This window comes from Pholcus phalangioides, unplaced genomic scaffold (genome assembly GCF_987345545.1).
Source record: "Pholcus phalangioides strain wild (caught in Gottingen) unplaced genomic scaffold, Ppha-v1.0 ptg000003l_1, whole genome shotgun sequence".
In the NCBI taxonomy this organism is placed as follows: domain Eukaryota; kingdom Metazoa; phylum Arthropoda; class Arachnida; order Araneae; family Pholcidae; genus Pholcus; species Pholcus phalangioides.
The window spans coordinates 54,804,793-54,830,919 of NW_028301596.1; the positions used below are offsets into that span (position 1 = coordinate 54,804,793).

The 26,127-nt window shown below is 39.0% G+C and overlaps 1 protein-coding gene across 1 annotated transcript; it reads right to left on the reverse strand.

Moving 5' to 3' along the window:
• Positions 1-667: 667 nt before the first annotated feature.
• LOC149088897 (transmembrane protein 98-like) lies at positions 668-17,925 on the reverse strand. The gene is made up of 5 exons (XM_089250419.1): positions 17,608-17,925; positions 13,841-13,957; positions 7,794-8,000; positions 4,481-4,601; positions 668-3,793 (listed from the first exon to the last, which is right to left on the reverse strand). Exons 1-5 carry the CDS (start codon positions 17,748-17,750, stop codon positions 3,659-3,661), a joined length of 723 nt encoding a protein of 240 aa, XP_089106545.1. The 5' UTR covers positions 17,751-17,925; the 3' UTR covers positions 668-3,658.
• Between the last annotated feature and the right edge of the window lie 8,202 nt (positions 17,926-26,127).

A 26,127-nucleotide genomic window follows, 5' to 3' on the forward strand; every position in this document is an offset into this window, starting at 1 on the left:
TAGTTGTATCATGAGAAATGTTATCTAAGGTCCCCCTTTAAGGGGTTTACATAATTTATACAGGGCCTGACAAATCAACAAAAATTAAGGTACCAGTCAAATTTTTTAGGAGCCATAAATATTTTTCCTTCTTCAGAAAAACTAAATTCCAGTTTTCCGGAACTTATTGATCCTTTTTTTCATGTTGGCAGACATGCTGATAAGAATTCCAAAAATTTTTGTGTAGTCCTCAAAGAGTCCAATTTATAGTAATTACTCATGAAAATTTTCAGGCATCAATTCCAATTTTTCAGTTGACCTGGCAATCTCACTCTTAAGATTTGTGAATCCCTGCTGTGATATATTATTGCCATGTATTTTTTATTTCTAATTCATTTTATCACCAGTCATTCACAACTGTAGCGCCCGAGTGGCGTGGTGGTAAGATGCTCATCTACCACCAAATGAATGTTGCTGTCACGGTCCTGGGTTCGAACCAAGGGAGGATATAGATATTTTCCCTAACGCACCTGAGGCGACCACCAATAGATAGTGCCTTCATTTCTAATCCATCTCATTAATGGCAGTAAATTGCAATATAGCAATATGGTCAGACTTGGTGTTTGGTGAAGTAGTAGTCATTCACAATCAATACATCCATTAAAAGAGATAACAAAATTAACTGATATCGTCCCTGAAAGGCACTTTTAATAACTTCAAATAAAACAAAAACCACATTTAACATTTGCATAAAAATGCACTTCAACAATAGGAAGACTTCGATATATATGCATGTATATTTTAGCAGAATATACTGGAATGAATGAAGAAACAAAAGTATTCAAAAACATAATATTTTTGAACGTGTTGGAATGTTATGAAAGAGTATATGCCATATAAAATACAATCACAGTACAATTTTTTTTTAGATAATTTATGGATGAATGAGCAAATCATCAATCTTGTTCTTACCTTCACCATGTAGATTGGGTCTTGAATTAATTTGTAATTTCATGATCCACATAATATATTTGACAATTTAAATTTTCACAGTTTAATTCCCTCAAATTTTCATTGCAAAATGAGTTTCAGTAATAGAAAATGTTTTTTATAGTGCAAGACTCATTAAGAACTTATCATTATACACCTTCATTAAAGTTTGTTGCCACCAGTCAAAATTACACGCTGGCTGCTTCTTGAAACTACAGATTTCCAAGGAATGATTAATCTGCTAGCAATATCAGCATTCAGCATGCATACTGAATTGCTCCAATTTCATAAAATGAGTATGATAGCTGTCTGAGTATGATTACAGTGAGCAGTAACATAGCCAGCCAATAATTCTATTGACTTTGCTTGTCAACTGAACCCACTAAATTGCCAATCACTAAAAAAGGCTGCCAAATTTCCCCTAGACACACTCACCAATTTCTGGAAGACTAAATTACTTGTCTACATTAAAAATACTTCAATTTTTTGATAAATTTCAGCTTTTTAACATTCCTCATATTTAGAAAATGGATAAATGACTTGTGATAGCTGATACAAAATTAAATGTTCTGATTAAGAAGCATACAAAAATGTATGAAAATGACACTACAATGCCTTGCAAACAAACATATCAATAAGTACAGTTTTTATCTTTACCACCCGTGGTTGCAACTCGCTGAAGTGACATGAAGACAAAACTTACTCTGCATGACACTGCACATTTGCAGATCGATACATGAGATTTTTGACTTTTTAAAAAAAAAATGCATCATCAAAAATATGAGATTCATTATCAAAAATATATTCGAATAGTGTGTTCAATTTGAAATTGTACTGTATTCATTTGGAAGGAAGCACCAAGAAAGAGGTTTAATGGGGCATTTTGTACAGATTCTTTAAAACCAGTTCTGTAGTATAGAGGAAAGAAGTCATTTTTATGGGGGGCATATTCAAAACAGGCCACATACAAAAATAACCCACACTCTTTGGTACAGCTGGAGATGAACACTGATTGTCATCACAGTCCAGAGTAAAGGGCATCAGAATGATTCAATTAGGTTGCAAGGAAGATAATGAAATGTGTGAGTAAATGCACTGAAATACAGAGACATCATTTATTGCAGCCAAGATACGTATAGTAGAACCCACGATTATCTGCACTAATAAGAATCTGATCTAACTTAAATCAGACCCTGCAAAATTTCAGGATTAAATTAAATGGAACTGTAAATGGCGAAAATCACATTTACACGAAAGGTTATTTCTAATGACTGTATGATGCTTGAGAGAAAATGCTCACTTGAAAAGATCAAATGAATGTAAATACAAGGCTACAACAAGCAAAATGCACAACAAGGTGGTTGAGAAAAAGGTGAAATGCAGTGAAACCTTTAACTCTGTACCCGCAAAGGGATCAAGAAACATGTTAACTTAAGAAAGTATCAAGTTAGCACGGTTTTATTTCATCGCACCTTCAATGATTTCTAAAAACCATTTATGTATAGAGAATTGAAAAATTCTGTATTGCATTATCTACAAAAATTCTGTATTGCATTATCTACAAAAATTCTGTATTGCATTATCTACAAAAATTCTGTATTGCATTATCTACAAAAATTCTGTATTGCATTATCTACAAAAATTTATGAAATACAATTTTCTAAGAAAGTTTTCCTTATTGAAAATAATCCTGAGTTGGGCAGAAAAGAATCATATTTTGATTGCCAAAAGATCTTTTATTTATGAATGAGCAGTGCAGTTGTCCAAAACAACTTTTCTCCTCTCACTTAAACCATTTTGCTCTAGCTTTCTCAACTCAAAAAATTCAAAAATCATTCACATGACTTTTGTAGTTCACAGATCAAGTTTTCAGGTTCCAAACAGCAGGATGCATGGAAAGTAACCCTACCGAAGGATGTGAGAGAGAAGCTATGCCCCATACCAATTGAAAAATAAACATAAAAAAATGAGCATATTGAAATACAAGTGTGAGCAATGTTGTAAATTTTCTCAAATTGATCAACAAATGAGCAATTTCTGAGAATTAGGTTGCGCCCTAAAGGACCATAGAGTTTACATGCAAAACAGGTTTAAGATTTTAATATGTTGGTCTAGTTCAGAGGTTTTACAAACGTGAAATACCTCAGATAACCTGAAACTGATAATTGGGTGGTTCCAGCTGTATTTTTCTACTTGCATGTGTATCAATATATTCACTTTTATGATACTTTTCCTGGTGGGTACAATATTTTAAATTGAATGCACGCTATAGGCCTATATTTTCCTTCATCTAAAAAATATAAATACAGCAAATCTTACTTAATGCATTGCTGCTGAGACCATATAATATACATGTACTAAATAGGAATTGTCTCGATATACGGGAAAATAATTGGAAGACGTCATGTTTTATAAAATCACTGAAAATTTCAATTGCAAGTTTGAAAAAGCTAAATTAATTTCTTTTGGATCATCTGGCCAAATCACAAATAAAATGAATCTTGCTCTTTTAACACAAGAAAGAAGCCAAGTACCTGATGATGAGATATCAGCTGATAACTGCGACATGAAGAGCGATTATTGCACGAAAATGAAGTTTCAAAAATATGGTTCCATACCTTAATGGCTTTCTCTCTTTCCCCGAAGAGAAAAATTACAAATAAGAAAAAAAATGATGTACAGACAGAACTTAACAATTACTTGTTCCTCCAATATAGAATGCCTGTGATACAAAATCCCCATTCTCTTGACATATATTTCCATTAGAAGTGTTACTTGTGACTGAGCTGTTGGCTTCCAGCGCCAGGCCAGCTTCACGCAACACCTAAAATACATGAATCATAAATAAAAATATATTTAGAAAAAGACCACAATTTCAGTTTAACAGGTCTGAAACGCAATTCTAACAAACCAAGCTCCAGAAAAACTAAAATCAAGACAAACCAAAGTAACGATGATGCTAAGAAATCCTGATATCTTCATTAATTCAATAAGGGGATATTGCACCACAAAATGAAATAGCAAACTTGCATCAAAAATTATGAACTACAGAGTGGTTTCCAACAGATAAGAGTACATTTCATTTTTTCCCTGAAGAGTAAATTTTTCACTGTTTGAAATTCCTGTACTTTCGTTATTTTACTATTATTACAATTTATTTTATGCTGCACACCCTTATGTTGATTTTGAGTTGTCTGGATTTCTGACCGTGAGTATTTTGACTTCTTGGAATCATGTCTGGAACAATTAGTAAATTGGGTGAATTTTTACGCAGATAACCAATACCCTCAAGGCAAAAGTAATAACTGCAGTGGAAGTCCAACCTTGTCCAATAATGTACGAGTATGTTGCTTCAAGTGAAAAGAGATTTTTTATTTTATTGGATTCAACTAGAAATTGATCAACATTAACGACTCTGGTCTATTTGGTTTTATGTTGACAAGGTCAGACTGTACAAAGTATTTGCGATTTTCGAAAAACCTTAAAGAAAATAATAAGGTATATTTGTAACCTGCAGATTTTCTTCCATATCTCTCAATGCCTCTTCGATCCAACTGAATGCAGACTGCAACTGGCAGACACCTTTGGTCACCAGGGCCAGATGATTTACAGACAATATCAAGGCTATGCACCTGCAACATAAGTTGATGAAACAAATTTTTTAATGAATAAGGTATGGGTACACTTAAAAAAAGGTGAGTTTCAAAGTCGCTCATAGATACATCAAGTCTTTCAATCAGAATAATGAAGACATTAAAGGGGTTTTCTTATGAATGTAAAAAACAAGCACAGGCATTTCACATACTTTTATGGGACACCAGAAAAGCATCATCTATAACAGGGGTGGCCAACTTTTCTGTTCAAGGGCCAACATAATGGTCAGATGCAGTGTCTCTGGCCGCACCCGGAACAAAACCCCAGTATATAAGCCGCATGCAGAACGAGAGAGTTCTTAACAGACCAGACTAAAATGTTTGCCCCCATACTCAGTTCCCAGGATTACAGATAAGATAGTAAGCATCTTAGGAAGATGTATTTAATGTACAGTAAGTAAGTAAGAATGAGCTGCTTTTTTCCGGCTCCTCACTGAATAGAATTTTTCCAGAGTTTTTATCAAAGTCTGGACATCCAATCCATAAGTCCACAATACTGGACTTGGAAAATTTTGTAGGGTTAACACACCTGATTTTTGATCTTGAGTTGGAATTTTTTAACTCTCAAGTTTATGTTGTCAGTTGCTCGCAACTTGGACAATTTTTTTTGTGGGTGTCTCACATATTTTTCTAGTTTTACTTACTTAAAGGGTAAGTTTTTGAGGAAAAATTTGCTCATCGAGATTACCATCTGTCACCTCTAATGATTGCACAAGAAAATCTAATACTGCTATTTCCATAACTCCCACAGTAGGTTTTTGAAATCAATCATGTGACCTGGGTGTTGAAAGAGGTTTTGTATTTTGAAAATACAAATTGTTTTTGTCAAATCAGAAATATATATTTGTTTCCTACATCAACCGCAATTCTGTCAATCAAAACTAATATCAAAAATATGTTTTTTTTTCTCTTGCCATGGGCCACACAAAATCATCTTGCGAGTCAGCTGTTGGCAACCCCTGATCTACCAGGTGTACAAGTATGAAATGCGGGTTTTTTTTTTTTTTTTAAAAACACGTTAAATTAGAAAGAATGATAAAAAGTGCTTTATTCAAAGTATGCTCTATTGCTTGTTATACATTTCCCCCATCTTTCCTGAAATTTGTGAATACCATGCCAGTAAAAATCTTCCCCTTTTGTTGCGAACCATTCATCAAGCTATTTTTTCACATCTTCGTACGTACCGAAGCGTTGCTCAGAAAGTGTGTGACCCATCAATGCAAACAAGTGGTAATCGGAAGGAGCCAAGTCTGGTGAGTAAGCCGCATAGGGTAGAACTTCCAGCTGAGTGCTTCCAACATGCCGCGAACTGCTTTTGCTGTATGTGATGGAACACTGACCATTGAACATTGTCAAGGAGCATTTCACATTGTCATGGGGCATTGCGATTGGAAACAGCTTGTTGACTAACGCCCAATTGCTCTGCGAGTTGTTTTTGTGTCTGTGTAGTATCATCTTCGACCAACTTCTAATTCCAAATTTTTTTTTTGGCGGTTTTCCATGTTCGTTTTCTGCAACATCGAAGTCGCCACTTTTGAAAAACCGAAACCATCAGTCACACGTATCTTGAGATGGAGCATGTTCACCATAAGCTTCTCAAAGTAATCGGTATGATTCAGCAGCAGTTTTCTTCAAATGAAAACAAAAAAATTAATGCTGTCCGCGAATGCTCTTTGTTCAGTATAACTTTCGACATATTGAACACAACAATACAACACTATGCACAAACTTTTCCAATTTATCACTCGTGCGCATCTGACACTTGTTGATGACGCAACAAAATGGCGCAGCATCAAATCTTTATATCACAAACTGCATTGGTGCACCATCTGTTTTCTGAAATCCGCATTTCATACTTGTACACCTGGTATATAGCAGACAGAGTTTGACAAATAAAAAAATAGCAGCTGCCACATTTCTCAGGAGCCAACTGTTTTTTGTTCATTCAATACAAAAGAAGCAAAAAATCCACAATGTTTCATATTTTTGTGACAACTTTGAATGTTGAGATACATTGACTTAAATTTAAAAAATCTATGTTGTACTTGAATCATACATGGTAAATTCCAAGTGTCAGTATGTTTTTGTCACCATAGCCACCTGGAAAATTTTCTGACTCCTGGTCTGTAATAGGTGCAGATCAAGAAGAGAAGTGGGGACAGGGCGGGGGTGATTCCTCCTTATCTAGAGCTAAACAATGTGAGAAAAATTGGTCTCGCTCATAAAATACTTCTTTCAAACCGAGCATAAAATACTACTTTACTGCATGCTGACTCCAGTCATATTTGCCACATGACAATTTCTAGTCAATGGAGTTGGGTGGGAAATTAAGGATGTGCTTAGCTTGTGCTTCATAAAAGAAATTTTGTTTCTTGAATTTGTTGTTCTGTGGGTGCTCAGCCCCATGTTACAAAACATGGAGATGCTCAAGCACCCTCTACTCTGACACCACTTTAGGCAAGGGCATATGTACGTCTTGTCTGTTTTTTCTCCGTCAGCATGGTTTCGAGTTGATTATAGTGAAATTGAGTATGGTGGTGCCTGAGCCAGGGATGTGTTCAGGGGCAGACCTAGGTATTTTTCAGCCCTCTAAAACTGGTTTCCCCCCCCTTTTCCCCCAGTGTCCGTGGCGAACCCCCAAGTCGTGAGGGTTCAATGTCTGAATATTAAGGGTTCCCTGTCTTGGACAGAGGTTTCAGCTATTATGTACTTTAGAAGTTAAATTCATAATGTAATCAAAGTATTTTATCCCGTTTTGCGACCCCTAAGACATAGCTGCCCAGTGTGGCCGCACCCTCTGCACCTGCCTGCTTAAGTCCAGCCCTGGATGTGTTTGAGCATTAGCTCCAAAGCCATTGTTCTTGCTTTTACTACAATCAACTCCAAACCATACTAAGCTTGAATAGGGTGTTGTTTGAGCATTAACATGGTGTGCCGAGCACCTTATGAATAAATTCAGAAGTCGAAATTGCCCAAATAATGCTCAAGCAGAGCACTAACAAGTCTGAAACACTTCTGATGCTCCAAGCAGGGACAGATTTATGGTTTTGCCACCTGCGAGGGCAAAGAAATTTTGTAGTCTTAGATACCAATAACCACCTATAATATTTATATCGATGTCCTCTTGTTGTTTTTTATTAGTTTAATAATACCTATAGATCTATAATTTACCTTGCTTCCAGCAGACGAGGATCCAGAGGCGGATACATAGCTCGAACAACATCATCAACCCGCGGACTTATCTTTCTAGCCACATCTATTATTTGCCCTAGTTGTTGGTGAGACTGCTGTGAGACATTGGTCATAGTCACGGCCACGAGCCGTTCGGTCAAATGGTGGCATTTTTTCAGTATTGCAAGGCAATGTGGAATTAAGCCGCTGAAATAAATGCAGATTTAAAAAAAAGAAGAAAAACATAGTGTCATTTACTACAAGCGAGCATCAGTAATACATTTCTTACATTTCATCTGAATTGGTTTATAATACAGTAGAATAAGAAAAATGTTAATTTGAATAAAGTGGAACCCAACCTGTCTGAATCAGTGGAAAATTCAGATTACTAGGGTTCACCTTTCAAAGACCTAAATCTGTTCAAATGAGCTTCAGATCTAACATCTATCTGTTCAACTATAGGCAGCAGAACCTATTTGAGGGCCCCCTTCCCTAATAATTTTTGAAAAAATGAAATCAGGGGTGGGAAGTGACAAAGTCCGTTTTAGAGCAGCACAATTCATGATTCGGAGCAGATATTTATAAATTGGAGTAGCAAAATTTACTTACAAGAATATTTTCGTTAACCCCACCCGTTTTCAAAATAAAACAACTGCACTATCTTTTATTGCGAAAAGTCTTTTCATCAGCTTGTTTTTGGTGTTTCAGGATTTTGCCACCTTGTTTGAAAGAGCGGCGTTCATATACATAAAATTTTTCACACAGATGACACACTTTTTTCACATACTGAGGGCTCTATTTGCTGTCTAGAACGGCAGCAGTTTAAATGGGCTAAAAAGTTTCTATAATTTTTCAATTTTTTTATACTCGAAAAGAAATTGTTGCAGAATGGGAGAGAATTTTGGAAGAATCAACATTGACGATTCATCACTCATCATTTGGCAATATTGACAATTTAATACTTTTTATTTGGCAGTTTCGAAATTAGCATTTTTAATTCGCCAGACTTGTCTTTTACTCCTAGAATGAAATTTTTTCATGAAACATCTGGGTTTGATACAATAACAATCGACTCTAGTAATTTTTGCTGCTTGCAGTGGCGACTTTTTTTTTTTTTGAAAACGGAAACTAATTAACATTTGCACTTTAAAGATGAAAGACCATTGCAAACCATCTTCAGTTGCACGATCACGGATATTATTGGTGTTGCGGGATGGAAAGCCCAATGAGGGGAAGATAGTTTAAATAAGGGTGCCCGAGTGGCATGGTGGTAAGATGCTCGTCTACCATCGTGAAGGTTGTTGGCAGGGTTCCGGATTCGAACCAAAGGGAGGATATAGATAAGATATTTTCCCTAACGAACTCGAGGCGACCACCGATAGACAGCGCCTTCGCTTCCAACCTGTCTCACTACTGGCAGTAAATTGAAATATAGCTATATGGCCAGCGTTGGTGTTTGGTGAAGTAGTTTAAATAAGGGGCCGCAGTTATACCAATCCAATTTTCGGGGACAAAGTCAAGCGCGGGAACTTGCCGGAAAAATTCTAAAAGAAAAATTAAAAACCTGCTACCTTCTCTCTAATTTCGCAAACTTTCTTGGACTTCTAACAGCTCTTTCAACGAGAGACCAGATAAATTATCGGTTTGACATGCTTGTAGCACTTAAAAAATAAATAAACTGTCTTGGGTAAAGTTCCAAAGGGTAAATAAAAATTAAATATTTTTTGATTGAAAAATTTCATTCAAATGCAAAAAATATCTCGAGGGCCTACAATGCGTGAAAAGCAAACATGGTTAGCCCACAAATTTTTTTCCAACACTGTACTTTACAGTGTAGTCAAACTACTTTCCAACAGAGACCTCAATTTTTTGAAGGTTACGAGATAGCAGGACTATAGAAGATGGGAGGTGGTGGTGCTGAAACATGCAAAGGAATAAAACATGCTCTTCTCGGAAAGAATTGTTTCATGGCAAGCAGGAACAAAACTTTTTTGCCGTCCTTTCCAAAATTCTGGGCATACTGAAGCAAAATTTGCTATTTTGGCAGGGAAAAATATGAAAATACACTACTGGAGCAGGATGGCACAAGATGCTAACTTTGGAGCAGTGCGGCACAATTGGTGCAGAGTTCCACCCCTGTGCAATGCACTCTCCCTCGCCTGTGTACGTGCTTGAATCCTGTATACCAGGTGTACAAGTATGAAATGTGAATTTTTTTCAAAAAAAACACGTTAAATTCGGAAGAATGATAAAAAGTGATTTATTCAAAGTATGCTCCATTGCTTGTTATACATTTCCCCATCTTTCCTGAAATTTGTGAATACCACGCCAGTAAAAATCTTCCCCTTTTGCTGTGAACCATTCATCGAGCTATTTTTTCACATCTTCGTATGAACCAAAGCGTTGCTCAGAAAGTGCGTGACCCATCAATGCGAACAAGTGGTAATCGGAAGGAGCCAAGTCTGGTGAGTAAGCCGCATAGGGTAGAACTTCCAGCGGAGTGCTTCCAACGTGCCGTGAACCGCTTTTGCTGTATGTGATGGAACATTGACCATTGAACATTGTCAAGGAGCATTTCACATTGTCATGGGGCATTGCGATTGAAAACAGCTTGTTGACTAACGCCCAATTGCTCTGCGAGTTGCTTTTGTGTAGTATCGTCTTTGTCCAACAATGCTTCCAATTCCACATCTTTTTTTTTAGCGGTTTTCCATGTTCCTTGTCTGCAACATCGAAGTCGCCACTTTTGAAACACCGAAACCATCATTCATACGTATCTTGCGATGGAGCATGTTCACCATAAGCTTCTCGAAGTAATCGGTATGATTCAGCAGCAGTTTTCTTCAAATGAAAACAAAAAAATTAATGCTGTCCGCGAATGCTCTTTGTTCAGTATAACTTTCGACATATTGAACACAACACTATGCACACACTTTTCCAATTTATCACTCGTGCGCATCTGACACATGTTGATGACACAACAAAATGGCGCAGTGTCAAATCTTTATAGCACAAACTGCATTGGTGCACCATCTGTTTTCTGAAATCCGCATTTCATACTGGTACACCTGGTATATGGGACAACCAGTAACTTTCAGCCCCCCGCCCCCAATGTTTTCTTCATGTCCCCACCTTTGTGTTCAACTATCTGAATGTGTAGATGGACCGAAAATATTCAGAGTGCCCCACACCTTTCCAACTGCCACAAATATTGTCTTTCAGAGGTTAAACCAGTGATTCCCAAAAGGATGTGTGTGTGTGTGCTGAGATCAGTTAAGGCCGTAGAAAGGTATTTCAAGGGTAAAATTAATATTGAATGTCATAATAGGTCTGTGATTCCCAATCACTGTGTGACTGTGCTTCAAGAATGCTGAGAGATACTTCCATATGATGAAATGCCTGGGTTAAACACTGAAACAAATCGGGAATAACAAAACTAAATTTAAATATTGAAGTATTGAAAGGCAAAAAATTATGAATTTTTAAAAACAAATCTCTCTTCAATGATTTAACCCTTGAACACCCAAAGACTGCCCAGATAGGGAGCATGGGTATGTTTTGCTAGCTTTTGTGAAGGGCAAAAAAATAAAATGAAAGCTCTTGACAGGAGTGGGTACTGGAAGTCTCACAGGAGGGTGAGGGGCAAGAGAGAAAAAAGAGTAATCAAAACTTCTGAAGAAATATCTAAATGTTAAAGAGAGGGCCCTGTTTGACTCTGGGTTGGGTGCTGAATCTGAGTGTAAGGATTTTTCCATTCAGATACCACTGCATATTTAAAAACAATTGAAGGGTTTGGATGAATAACAGTCTATGTTAAATTTTTGCAAAATCAGTTTTTTTGACTGAATAATGTTCCATAGCTTCTGTTACAGGTTCCTTGAATTAGCTCTTGCAGAAACCCTCATATTTTGTTCCTATGCAATTTTAAACAGCTGCAGTCATGAGTTCTATAATTGGAACTATGGTATATTGCCATTATGTCTCTGTTACCTTCCCAAATATTGCTCTCAGGTGAAAAAATTTCCCCCTTTCAGCGATAACTTTAATAGTGTCTCTTGTAAAGTTTGAGAAAACTACATATACCGTTATTCATCTGAACCCTTCAATTTAAAAAGTTGGCATTTGAGCCTAGTGCCTATCTTCTTTCTTTCTCAGAAATGCAGGGCATATGTGGGTTGATTTTTTTAGTTGTGGCAACAATGCTGTAGCAATGCCATGAAATTACACCCGGCCATGCCATTTCTACAAGTTATATGTCTATCCCTGCTCAGAGGAAATGAAGTCACCCTCTCCCCTAAATGATTGTGGGCAGTGATACAAATCGAATTTTTTTCGTTAATGTTCTGTTTAAAATTGAATGTACTAGAGGCCGCAATGCACAACAGTGTCACCAAGTACTACAAGAAAAGAGGCTTGCAGCACATCTGCCTCACCATACTGAACAGTAGCAAGGTAGGTGAGAGAGCCAAAGCTGTAACGCTAATCAACAAAGTGATAGTGACCCTGACTACAGATCGACATGAAGAACAACAGTTTAGCAGACCACCACTAATGTGAAAACTATGATGACTCTTGCCTATGACTGGGATGGTGTTATCGTAATGCATTTCAGTTGGTCCCAAAGACATATCATTAATGCAAAGTACTATTGTTTGTTTTTGCAAAACAATCTGTGAGCAGCTCTGAGAAGAAAGCAACAAAGCTTTACTTTATGCATAACCCACCTATCATTCTGCACGACAATACAAATTTGCATGCCGTAAGAGCTGTGTCTGATTTGTTCAACCACTGGGGTTAGGAGGTGCTATACCAACCCCCACAATCTTTGAATTAAGGTCCCTGTGACTTTGACCTAATCTTTAGGACGAAGGAACCACTTCAAGGGATTTGCTTTCAAACAGTTGAAAGCAATAGGCACGTATTCTTCAGGCAATAGATCATGCTTTTTGCACCACCATCCAGAGATTAGGCACTGCCACAGTATCCAAAGGCTTCCGTATTGCTGGAAACACACATTGGACACAATGCTAGTGTCTACAAAGGTAATTGGAAACTCCTTGTATGTATATGTAAATTATTAACCTAGAAAATAAATACTTGCCACAACTAAAAACTCGACGTATGCACATGGCACAGAAGGGAGGACAAAAACATGAATGGGCTGGAGGCAAAAGTCCTTTGAAGCGTGAATGTGAGCCAATCACCTCATTAAAGTCTTCCACAGAGAGCAATATGCCTACAATGTTACAAATATTCAATCACTACACTCCACTCACAGATGGCAGCACTGAAAATTCAAAAACATGACACTAGATACACACTCAGACAAGTTAGATATCTACACACACACTTCCTGCACAACTCAATCGATAGTAAATTGCGCATGGCGATAGACCAAAGTTGTGCTCGGTTTAAAAAGCCCTTGGTTTATGGGAAAATCTGATGGCAAATCACATCAGTTGTGAGAAATTGTGCGGAGTAGATTCCTTCTTCCATTCTTTTTTTCATGCACCCATTTATTAACTATTTAAATTAAGTAGGTGTTCCGATAGGGTGAATATTAGTGAAGGTATTTAAATGTGATATCATTCAACTGGTTGAGACCGATTAGGTAGAGAATGAATACTTCATTAAGTTTGGTGAAACTGGCAGTTTAAAATGGCATCTGTAAATAGGGTTCTCTCTATGCTAGATGCCTGAGCAGCGGTCAAATACGCACACAGGTAGAACCAATTTTATAACCGATTATCAGTAAACGAGCAGTTATCAGTATCAAGCCACCTGACAGTCCAGTGGTTAGGTGAGCTAGCTTCTGACTGTGCAGGGTCTGGGTTCGAATCCCAGGTTGGGCATGGATGTCAACTAACAGTAAAAAATTCCCTGGACAGATCGTACCGATCTCTTGGGAATAGGTGCAGACCACATTATTAAAAAGCTGGTTGTGAAATTAATCTCATCACTGATCTCTACACATTAATCCGCAGTGACCCAAAGTCAAACACAATATTACGATAGAAATTCAACAGTTGAATGCATCTCATACATACGTGGCATCATCAACCCACTGCTCATCCGTCAATATTTTCTCGATGTTAGGGTGAAGTCTGACATCGTCGAGCTCCATGTCGGCTAAATCATCATTACCGATCAAGTTGATTTCTGGTCTACATCAGGATTTAAAAAAAAAAAAAAAGAGCACATAAAACTATATTCATTAACAACGTGAGTTACAATAAATTACAGTAGAACCTGCTAATCTGAATGAATTTTTCCAATCTGTTCCCATTAGTGCACAAACACTTTTCATGAAGAAGAAGAACTCGCCACCCATCGTGCCTCAAACCTTTTAAGTCTATCTCTGCTCATGAAAAATGCAAACTGTGTTTTGGGAATTGAACTGGTCTTGCTCTTCTAAATGGAATTAGATATACATTAGTCACAGGAGTTTTGGCGAATTCTTTTCTCACCATAATGTAGTTATTCAGGGTGAACGTGACCTGTTCTGCCAAATGAAAGGGGGTGATAGACTAGTCCAAGTAAAACATGAAACACGGTACCAACCCCTTGTTCTATATCAAACCAGTTTCAAGATGATGGATAATCATTTATGGGAAGGGGGGGGGGGGGACAGAATTTGTGATGTTTCCTGCAAGACCTACATGCAAACTAAGCACACCACTTTCATCAGAATATCTGGATCTAATAGTGAGCTACAAGTGCTGAAAGATTGGCAAAGTTTGAAATCAAATTGTAGCCTAAATTTTTAATCGCCAATTCTGCAAATACCCTTCTAGCTACAATCGGTCAAATTTACCAAAAACTTGTCCCTTCCAACAGCTTTTGAAAGAGCCTACAATAAACCATATTGGTGATCTAGTTCAGGACAAATTTAGTCTTTTGTTTGCAATGAATCACTGAGATCTGCATTCAGCGAAGTAATTTTAGTACATTTTGGCGACAATTCGATTTTACACTTCACCAATCTCTCAACACTTGAAGCTCCTCACATTTAAATGTGTATATCCTCTAGATCAGGCATCTTCAACCAGTCGCTCACGAGAACCATGGTACTCCTTGAAGCACCCAGAGTGCTCGATGCTTGTGTCCGATTTTGTGCTTGTTAGCACTTGATCAATGTTCCAATTGAACACCTTGTACTAATTACATTCAATGACTGAAATCATCCTGATTTCAAACATTCGTATGTCAAACTTGCTGTAAGGGTGCTCTTCTTTTGATGATGGGTACAGGTAGAGCTCGTGACTGGAAAAAGGTTGAAGACCTCTGCTCTGGATAGAGGTACCGTCACCTTAAAGGGTTGTTTTTTTCTTCGAAATCAAATTGTCATCAAAATCTGTAACCACCAATTCCAAATTTTCATTTAATATATACTTACGGCCGTATTCAATAACAGAGTTTAACTGCAATCATAGGTTAAAAAAGGATTACAGATTGGGGCTAAATTTAGGATTTTAACCAATCCGTGTTGATCTCTAATCCTTTAACCTGCGATTTCAATTAAACTCTATGAATACGATCATTAGACAAACGCCAATTTCAGTGATGTATTCGATTACAAACAAAAGGCTGAATTTCCCCTAAAGCAAAACACTGATATGGTGTATTGTAGGCTCTAATGGCACTACAAAGGTGATCAGCTCAAGTTGCGTTTACTGTGGTTCCCAACTTTAAAGCCAAAATCTGAGCCGATCTCCCCGTAAAAACTTCTCAAAACATAGAGCAACAGGCCTACTATTACTACTTAACCGTACATGCCCCTTGTACACATGCCTCTACGGAATTTCTAATGAATTGGTACATGCCAGAATGTGCGTGTATGCATTGTAAAACTAACATGGAGTTTAATAGTTGATAAGGTTTTCGCGGCCATCATTTGATAAAAATTGTTTTTTCGGGTTCGAAGATCGTCGTCCGTTTGAGTTAGTTCTCAACGTTTCCCCAACACTAGTGATTAGCATCAGGGGAATAGATAAACTGGATCAAAGTCAAGTTTTCTGGAGTCTCAGGTTGTATTTATGCACATAAGTGGCTTGAACTACACTATTGTATAACATGGAGTTTGTTTCTGTGTAGTGCTGCCATCTACCATCGAATTTTCTAACTATGAGTGAAGTGTAATGATTGAATAACTGTACCTTTGTAGGCCTGTTGCCCTCTGTGGCAAAACTTTTTCACGTGGAGATCGACCATAAGCGAAGATAGACTTGGAAGTCTGGGGGGGGCAAGGTCATTATTGCTGGGGGGGGGGGAGGGGGCAAGATGATGATGATGACAATTCATATATGCATATATACATTAGATCAGGCAACTCCACCTTTGATGCTGGGGGGCAATGCCCCCCACGCCCCCTCCCCATCTCCGCTCATGAGATCGACTCGAATTTGCGTCTCGAAGTTGGGAACCACAGAAAACCAACTTCAGAGCAACAGGCCTACAAACAATACAAATATTCAGTCATTACACTTCACTTCTGAAATATCGTTGGCAGCACTGAAAAATCGGAACAGATGCAGTATAATTCAGATAACTTAGCGACTTTTTTTTGGCGCCAAACACGTTCGACAGTCCGAGGACTGACTACGGACACCGGAAAAAAAAACCAGTATAGAAAACATAACAAAAGCGGGAACCACCAATAATAGTACAGATAAATATTCTCAGCATGAAAAAAATATGAAACCCGGACTCTCTTCAAAATAATAAATTGTTCCGGGCACAAGTCCCTCTGGGTATCCCGACTCTATGAATTAATAGTAAACTGAAATAATGATATTTCATTTCGACACTGAAAACGGAAGGGCAGAAGTTACAAAAACAAATAAGAATAAATACATCGGAAAAATACAACCTGGAGGAAACATAATCGTAGTGAGACAAGACAACATGTTTAGACAACTGAAAACGAATTGATGTTATTTCAAATACTATTACACAAAGGGAGACGCCATTTGAACAGCCAGCGTTACTAGCGCCACCTGGAATGAAAAATTTAAATAAAGTTACAATAACCTAGCACAATTATGCGTGCCTTGGTGATCTGGATTATACTGCATCTGTTCCCAAAAATCAGACATAACACTAGATACGCCCTCAGATTGTTAAGTGCGCACATTTACACTTCCGGCACAACTCACTAGGTAGTAAATTGTTCATGGCTATAGCGGCTAAACTCTGCTAGATAGACCAGAGTTGTTCTCGGTATTAAAAAAAGGCTCTAATGAAAGGTAGTGCAATGGACAAATTTTTGGTAGATTTGACCAATTGCAGCTAGGAAGGTGTTTACGAAATCGACAATTTAGAAATTTTAGCAACTATTTGGTTATAAACTTCGCCAATTTTTCAGCACTTGTAGCCATAGACTTAGAAGTCTGGGGGGGGCACGATGATGATGATGTCAATTCATATATTGCAAATACATTAGATCAGTTTGCTTTGACGCTGGTAGCTTTCTATTAAATCTGCATATTGCGATGGAATCGGCGACACCTCATAGGATTTTTCTACTCTTTCTTTTTATTCAGGCTCTTTGAGAACAGTTATTATATAATCTTTTGGCGAGAAAAAAAATCGCCAAGACTTTTTCACCCAATGTACATCTAATTACATTTCAAAGAATAATACCAACATAAAATAACAACGGTTAAAAAGATTGCACCCGAAAATGGTATCGAAATATGTTGCGATAAAACTATTGAACAATCACTATAACTTGACTCCGAACAACAATATCAAAGAATTGTTAATAATAAATAAATAATGATTGTTAAAAAAAAAAACGTGGGAATGTAGGAACCTGGCGTCTTTAAATTGGCGTGATAGGAGATCCAATGGTTGACAGTATCTGTGACGACGGCAAACGAGGATCAGAGCCATCAGGGAGCCGACGAAAACAACTGTCAAGATCCCGATCGCGACGGCAACAACAGCCTCCATCATCGTCTGCTGATTCTCGTCTGATTAAATTATTCCGATCATTTTACGATTAGCGCTAATTAATCGCCAATTATCAGCAACTAATCTCGCAGGAAGCAAAACAAAAATTAATACGACGCAATTAACGACGCCGCTCGAGGTACACCCCCACTTTGTACGAAATGTTTACATTCTAGTTCAAGTCAGAGATTCAAGGATCTTACAGAAATGAAGAGTTAATTGCAGAGAATTTATTCGAAGAGTATAATTTGTTTGTAGATGGCAGCACGAATGAAAATATACTATTATTAGGACTCGGATTTTTTTGACGGAAATATGAAACGTCGTTGCTGATATGTTAAGAAAACCCGAATTTCAGGTTTTTCAACCGATCATCAACAGCGTTTCATCTTTAGATCATAAAAATCCAAGCCCCGACCCACTACATTTATTTACATAAACTGACCATATTTTCGCAAAAAAAAAATATACGGGACATTGTTAATTATTGCCAACAATGATGACAAACAAAAGCAAAGTTGCCAACTATGCTGAAATCACTGATGGCGGGAAATTATGCACACAGGGCTGCAACTAGGGGGGCGTTGGTGGGTCTCGTGCCCTGGACCAGAGGGGGGGGGGGCGCAAATTTTATTCCAAAGCCATCTCTTTCAACATTACAAGTGGCGCCGAAATGCTCACTTGCCCCTGGTGACCAAACATCTAGATGCGGCCCCGGATGCACATTTGCGAATTGCAGTGGATTAAAATGGCTCATAGTTCTTGATAGTTCTAGTTTTCGAAATTTTAGTGCTATTTAATGGCACTCATAGTTCGAAAACTAGATGGCAGCTTCATTACAAGCAATACACAAAAACAAACTTAACTTCAGGTTCACAACACATACACGCACATTCCAACATGTACCAATCCGTTAGATGTTTCGCAGAGGAATATAGACGAGGTGCATTTGTGTTTACTAATAGTATAGTAGTGGATTAAAATGAATTCTACGAAATAAAACGTTTAAAACAACGAATATGCGAAATTCTTATTTATAATCGTAATTATCATAATACAGTGAAACCTTACAACAACAATAAATCTTTCTACTAGGGCCGTAACTAGGTTGGGGCAACCGGGGCACTGCCATTGGTCCCCGAGCTGAATTGAGGCCCCACAAAAGTTTACATTTGTTTTGCATAATAATATTTCAAGAGAAGCCCTAAGGAAAAGTCTGTCCCAGATCCCCGAGAAGGCACACTACGGCCCTGCTTTCTACAACGATATTTTTTCAAGTCTTGTTTGTAGATTTTTAATGTTAAAGTACTGCTTCTCGATATAACCATAATCCTTCTACAACGATATTTTTCTTGGTCCACAGAGTATCGTTATATCGAGATTTCACTGTATATGAGTGATGATGTAGGGGAAAGATAATCTCAATCCTTGATTTCAATAAAGAAAAAAACAAAAATTCAAAGTTGGCTTCGTTGAAAATGCGTGAAGAAACTGGAAATTTTTACGAGAAACGTCGGGATGGCGAAATTAAGTGAAAATTCGGGAATTTTCCAGGAAATACGGGATACATGATGAACCTGGCTTTACATGAGAGAAATAGCGTGAATCTGGAACCCGCAGTGTCATCTACACTGCTCAAAACAATTAGGGGAGCACATGGTTTTAACAAAATTACGCAAAGATGTATACCGATAAGTAACATAAAATGAATCATCCATAATTTAAAGCCTAGCAGGAAACGGAAGAAGAAAACTTCATATGCAAATCAAAGTTCATGACGTCAAAAACCAGAAAAAGGAGATAAGGGCAGAAATCGGGATGTTGCAGAAACGTCTGTTTTACTGCCGTAACTGTGAAATTCGATTGCGCAGTTTTGTTTTTTTTTTGAGACAAGGTGACTTGAGGATGTCTCAACAACGTGATTTACCGGAATCCATGGCATGGCGTGTTATAGGCAGACTGGAATCCGGGCAAACACAACGTAGTGTCGCGGACGCTGTTGGAGTCGCCAGAAGTGTTGTTGCAAGGCTGTGGAATCGATTCCAAGAAACAGGAAATGTTAGACGTCGACCAGGGCAAGGTCGGCCACGCGCCACTACAGCAACTGATGACCGGTATGTACGGTTAACAGCCCGTCGAAACAGAACAGAGAATGCTACGCAGCTGCAAAGACGGTTGCTCTTGGCAACAGGACGAAGGGTGTCCAGCTAAACAGTACGTAATCGGCTTCATGAAGGAGTTCTCTATGCACGTAGGCCAATGGTCTGCATTCCGTTGACCCCACGCCACCGTGCGGCCCGAAGAAGATGGGCTGCTGAACATCGAGATTGGGAGCAACATGATTGGATCCAAGTGCTGTTTACAGACGAGTCCCGATTCAGTCTGGAGTGTGACACCCGAAGTGTTCTGGTATGGAGGAACAGGGGCACTCGAAATAACCCCGCATTCGTTCGTGAAAGGTCACAATACAGACGAGCTGGTTGGATGGTATGGGGTGGAATCAGCATAGGCGGACGTACGGACCTGCATATCATTCGGAATGGCACTTTGACGGCCCAAAGGTATGCAGACGAGATACTGCGACATCATGTCATCCCTTACGCTGGAGCCATTGGAGATTCCTTTGTTTTCCAGGATGATAATGCCCGACCGCATAGAGCTCGTCTGGTGGAGAACATGCTTGAAGCTGAAACAATACAGCGTATGGAATGGCCAGCGTGCTCTCCTGACCTGAATCCAATCGAGCATGTTTGGGACATGCTCGGACGACGCATTGCTGCGCGACCAAGGCCGCCTGTTACTGTAAGACACTTGCAGATTGCACTTCTTGAGGAGTGGAACAGTATTCCCCAAAGTCTGGTCGATAACCTCATCGCATCCATGGCAAACAGGTGTGCAGCAGTCTTAGCTGTTCGAGCAGACCACACGCCCTATTAAAACTCATGCATCATGTCTAAACAGTACTTTTTTTTATCGTTTACATGTAACCAAATTGTTGCCCTAAATCATTTTTTCATGTTTTTTCCATATTTTCAAAGAATTAAAGCTTAATTCCAAATTTTTTTACGTTTTTTTTTTGTATTGCGCATTGATACACGTGTACTATCCATTGTATGCCAATACATGGCTGTCTCGCACGGTTTTCTTCACTTTTTCGCTTGCTCCCCTAATTGTTTTGAGCAGTGTATTAGATAAAAATAAAAACATGAGACATCCCCCCCCTTCCCCCACAAGGATGGAGCAGACAGGGTTTCAGCACTGCGTTCGTGGGACAATTACTACAATTTTTTGTTTTATCATGCTATGAATTAATTATAGGTCCCGTGGTCTGGCTTGGGAGACCATCAAAGATCCTAGCCTAAGGGCCCTGCTTCAGGATGTGGGGAGTCATGAATAGAAGCATGTATCGTCAGGGGTGTCGGAAGTACTTTGGACCTGTGGGGTGCTCGACTTTTCGCTGTAGACTTTGATTTCTAAATTGATTCTGAGTATGCTAAGCCTCATGATTCAAAATTCTGTGGGTGCTCGAATACTCACAGCAGCCCCGGCTCGGATGCTACTGTATGTCGTTATACATAGTCGGCGCTCGTTATAACGACCCACATTGTTCCATCGAAAAATTATGTTGGTTGGTCGTTGCGTAGAAAGTAAAAGGATATACGAGTATAGGATAGTCGTTATATACGAAAAACTTTTGGGGCGTCCTTCCGGTCGTTGTAATAAAATGGTCGCTATAACGTGAGGTCGTTACAACGAGCGTCGACTGTGTGATTATTTATAATTATTTGTTTTAAGGGCACTCTCACAAAAGCGACCCTTTAAGTGGAGTGTGAGAGACGCATTATCAGGAGTTTAATGACATAAAAACGATACACAGGACAATCAAGATTTTCAAAAAGTGACCCAGTAAGCGGAGTGACGAGTTGACGCATTATCCGTTTGACCCATTAACGGGGTTTGATTGCGGGAAACACGGTATGTTAATAATGCGCAAAAAGACAGTACGTTTTTGTTTTAAACGTCAAATAGAATTTTGAAGATTGAATTTTGTGTAAAGTTGAAGAATCAAAATTTTGACGAGACGACATTTCGGGTGCAGGAGTGAGTATAGGCATCGATTACCTCGCGGTGAAGAGGGCTTTCTTCGCAGGGACATCCAAACACACGTGGAGCCCAACTGGAGACCTCCCCAAATGCCTAGATGGTCTCCTGAAAATGAGATGTGTGAAAATGTGTGCATAAATTGGTTCCAGCTAGATAGGGCCTCGCAGCATCACGTTTCGCGGGATCACATGTCACTGTTACGACGGATCCATAGCGAGAAATTTCTTTCGGAGAGGGACGACGAATGGGTATTTCGCGGGAGTGGACGAAAAGGATGACCATGATACAAAATACAATCAGTGGAACCTCCCATAAAGGGTATTTCCCTTTAGCGGACACCTCCTATCAACGGACACTTTTTTGAATTAAGTTGACATAGGCCTCAATGTATTTTACTATCCATTAACAGATACTACTCGTTATTGAACAAAATCTTCGGTCCTAAGGGTGTCCGTCACCGAGGGTTCTACTGTATTAATCATATTCTCACATTTTGGGAAGGGGAACAGAATTTCACATTTCTGGTCTCCCCTTCCACCTTCTCTTTACGGTCTTGTCTTAAGACAACCCTGTTTCTCAACGTAAAGTCAAAAAGCAGCGTAATTCGAAGCACGGAAGTGAAACTGCACACGCGTCCCTCAACAACCGAGATTCCTTGCCAACAATGGCGGCTAAAAACTCCACCGCTTTGTTTTAATTTGGATACGCTCCCCTTATACTGCAATTTCAATTATGCAAGCACATCAAAGACGTAACACACACATAAAAAAAACAATCCAATCAGGCAGTTCGTCTTAATTTGGAAATGACAACGCTTTACAGTCTTTGCTGCTCACTCTTCCAATGCATCCCAATAATAATAATCATCATCATCACGTCCGCGGCGGCAGCAGCCGACGAAAATCGTCTGGTTAACGTGTGGGTGGACTATAGGATGAAAGAGGACGCCGCCCCGCAGACTCTCAACATGTCTTGCTATCGAGACGACGGGAAGTCCCAGGCTTTGCGGATCATCTGCAGCGGGACGGGTTGCGGTCCTGCGCCGAATCCCATCAACGCCAGCACGAGACCCGTTTTATATCTGCCCCAGGTGAAGGTCAAGATTCCTGGACTGTACCACTGCTCCTACCACCCGATCAGCGGTGGCGGGGGATCGAGGAAAAGACGAAGGAGGAGCATCCGAGCTACTAAAGGGGGTAAGAATCTTTTTATCTGTAACCATTTAAGCCGTACATGCTCAACCCATGGGACGAGGGTCAGTAGCACTGCTCGTAAAACCTGTCAATCAAATCCGAGGGTCAATTGCACTGGACTCCCTTCTTATCAGATGGGTTAGTTGCACGGAAGGGGGGGGGGAAATAGTTAAGATTCACCGAACCTTATCTTATGTCATAATCTAATCTATAGTAGATCAAAGCTGGTTAAAGGGATTGTGTACGAAAATTACAAAATTTTGTAAAAAGCATTGGAACTCAAGATGGCTGGAAGTAGAGATGCGTTAAACCAGCACCTCCTAGAGATAGAAGGCCTCCGCAGTCTGCTTATGACGTCAGTAAGTGGTCCATTTTTCCTCAGAATATTCAGGGCGAAAAATTCCCTGCTCGTGCCAATATTATCGTTGTGAGGAAAAGAAATGATCGGGCTCAGAATTGGCGATTTCTATGCGCTACATTCAATCACTCTGCGGTATTTGTGAGCCAATCAGGAAGATTCTACGCCAAAATAAGAAGAAACGAAATATAATGCTGTGTTTCAAAATGTGGAAAACTTTCTAGGTAGTCTGAATGACGTTTATGGCAAACAGTGCAGAGGCCTTCTATCTCCAAGAGGTGTGGTTTAAACGCAATAGCAATTGAGCAATAACACTCATCTTCGTGTAATCAATCATACTGGATTTTTCTCCACCACAAACCACGATTTCTTTAGCTTCATCGTTAAGGGGCCGTTCAAGTATTACGTAAGCAAATTTTTAGCCATTTTTGACCCCCCCCCCCTTGTCAGAAAAATTTCGTCATCAGCTCTGTCCCTCTGAATCCAACTCATATTTTCATAAAGGGTGGCTGATGACGTAAGCATTATCCAAACCCCCCCCCCCTCCCTTGTCATCAAAAGTCAGCAAATCGGAAACCCCCCCCCCCCCATCGATGATGACGTAATATTTGAACGGCACCTAATCTGTTACATTTCCTCACCTTCCGGCATGTGCCGACTGGGCTGCATGAAAACGACATCCTACAATATTACATGTTGACCAAATATTTCGAAGTGCTGCATGAATTGCCGGTTCAAAATCAAGGACAGTATTCTTGGGATCGAACCATAATTTCAATTCTTAGTGCTTGCAGAGCATTTTGAACACGTCTTCATATGTGCAGGTAGTTTTATTTGGTAGGAGGAAGTTGACAATCCCCATTTTCATTTACTGCATATGCAATTGTGTCAAATGTTCACTATATGCATATAGTGAACATTTGACACATGCATATAGTGAACATTTGACACATGCATATAGTGAACATTTGGCACATGCATATAGTGAACATTTGGCACATGCATATAGTGAACATTTGACACATGCATATAGTGAACATTTGACACATGCATATAGTGAACATTTGACACAAACATTTTGGAACAATTTGTAAAGGTTCCACCGATAAATAACATTTCACTTGAGCACAAATATTTCAGGTTGGAAATAGTTGAAAAGCACACGATTCCTTTAGCTTCATCGTTAGTCTGTTGCATTTCCTCACCTTGATAAGTTTTAAACCTTTAAGTGGTTTTTTAAAATTTTCCCGATCCGCATTATAACTGCCACATTGAAAATAAAAGCATTTGGAAAACCCGAAGTATTTCGAGGTGGCCAAAATAAAGCAGATCAAGTTTGACGAGATATCTCGGGATTGCCGCTGTAAGGGTTAAATTATCTAATGAGGATAGAGCGTCATGGACCTCTGTAGCGTTCTTTGGCTGCGCTGGAAGGATTTGCACGCCATGCTTTAATTATATATTTTTTCTCATATATTGTATGTCTTTCACGTTTAATTTTTCGGCACTATCTGAGAGCTCACCACTGACTTCTTTCCTTATCAATTTCTGGTGTCGCTCGCTGAAACCACTTACAGCTTTCCGTTTCACGCTGTTAGAAATGATTTGCCTTTTCAAATTCTTCTCACGCCCGTGATTGTGGTGTGAATAGAACTCCAAAATTACAGTTGAGTTTTCATCCAAATACATTTTTGCATTGCAATTGCGTTTAACGCATCCATACTTCCAGCCAACTTGAGTTTCAATACTGTTTATATAAAATTTGTAATTCTCGTACACTCTCTTTAACTAGCTTTGATCTACTATAGATAAGATAAGGTTTGGGGAATCTTAACTATCCTCCCTCCAGTGCAACTTCCTCATCTGATAAGAAGGGGGAGTCCAGCGAAATCAACCCTCTGATTTGATCAACAGGTTTTGCGAGCAGTGCAACTGACCCTTGTCCAGATAACAAGAATACTAAAGTAGTATAATTCGGTAGCTACACCTACCATCCAGTGCAACTGACCCATCTCCTAAATCTTATATCTATGTTTTTTCTACTGGGACATTTTCACTAAAACTGGTTCGTGACATCAAAAAGGTTGGAAAACACTGGTCTAGGCGTTGGACATTGACCATGACATATAGATTAGCTTCATGGTATAATTTTGCATATATTGGTCATGGCTTCCACATCCTGCTGCCGGATCCCTGGGCTAGAATCTCTGACAGGTCCATCTAAAGTGAATTTATAGCGTGAAAAAAAATGATAACAATCGTCCCAGTCCCCAGGGTTGGAGCCTTGTCAGCCCTGCTGTTTGGAGGGGCATGATATTAGTACATGAAATACAAAAACGGGGGTACTAAGGATTTAATGTCTTATTTTTCATCTTTTCAGGTCAAACATCTGCGTTTTTGGGCGTATGTCCAGCCGGTCACAGGATCGATGGTGAAAAGTGTGGTGAGTGTCTTTCTTTTTTGTATATTAACCTGAACTGACTTTTTTAACAGCGTTAGGAGGCCCAAAAATTACTTAAGTTATACAGGGCGTCCCCGAACTGTACGACTAAAATGAAAAGGGTAGCATACTATTAGTACAGAAAAACAATTTTTCCTAAAGAACCCAGGGTCGCAACCCACTTTGTTCGGGAGATGCATTCATTACCCAGCTTCAAAAGTCACTAAAATATGACAACCTTGTTCACATTATGAGAAGCGATAGGGAGAAATTTCTTTTTTTTTT

Excerpts from the sequence above, each read along its gene's own strand:
- LOC149088897 (XM_089250419.1), bottom strand. The coding sequence starts at position 17,750 with ATGATGGAGGCTGTTGTTGCCGTCGCGATCGGGATCTTGACAGTTGTT. Across the intron at positions 13,958-17,607 it reads CGCCAATTTAAAGACGCCAG|ACCAGAAATCAACTTGATCG; the intron begins GTTCCTACATTC and ends ATCCTGATGTAG. Across the intron at positions 8,001-13,840 it reads CAGTGGGTTGATGATGCCAC|CGGCTTAATTCCACATTGCC; the intron begins GTATGTATGAGA and ends CATTTATTTCAG.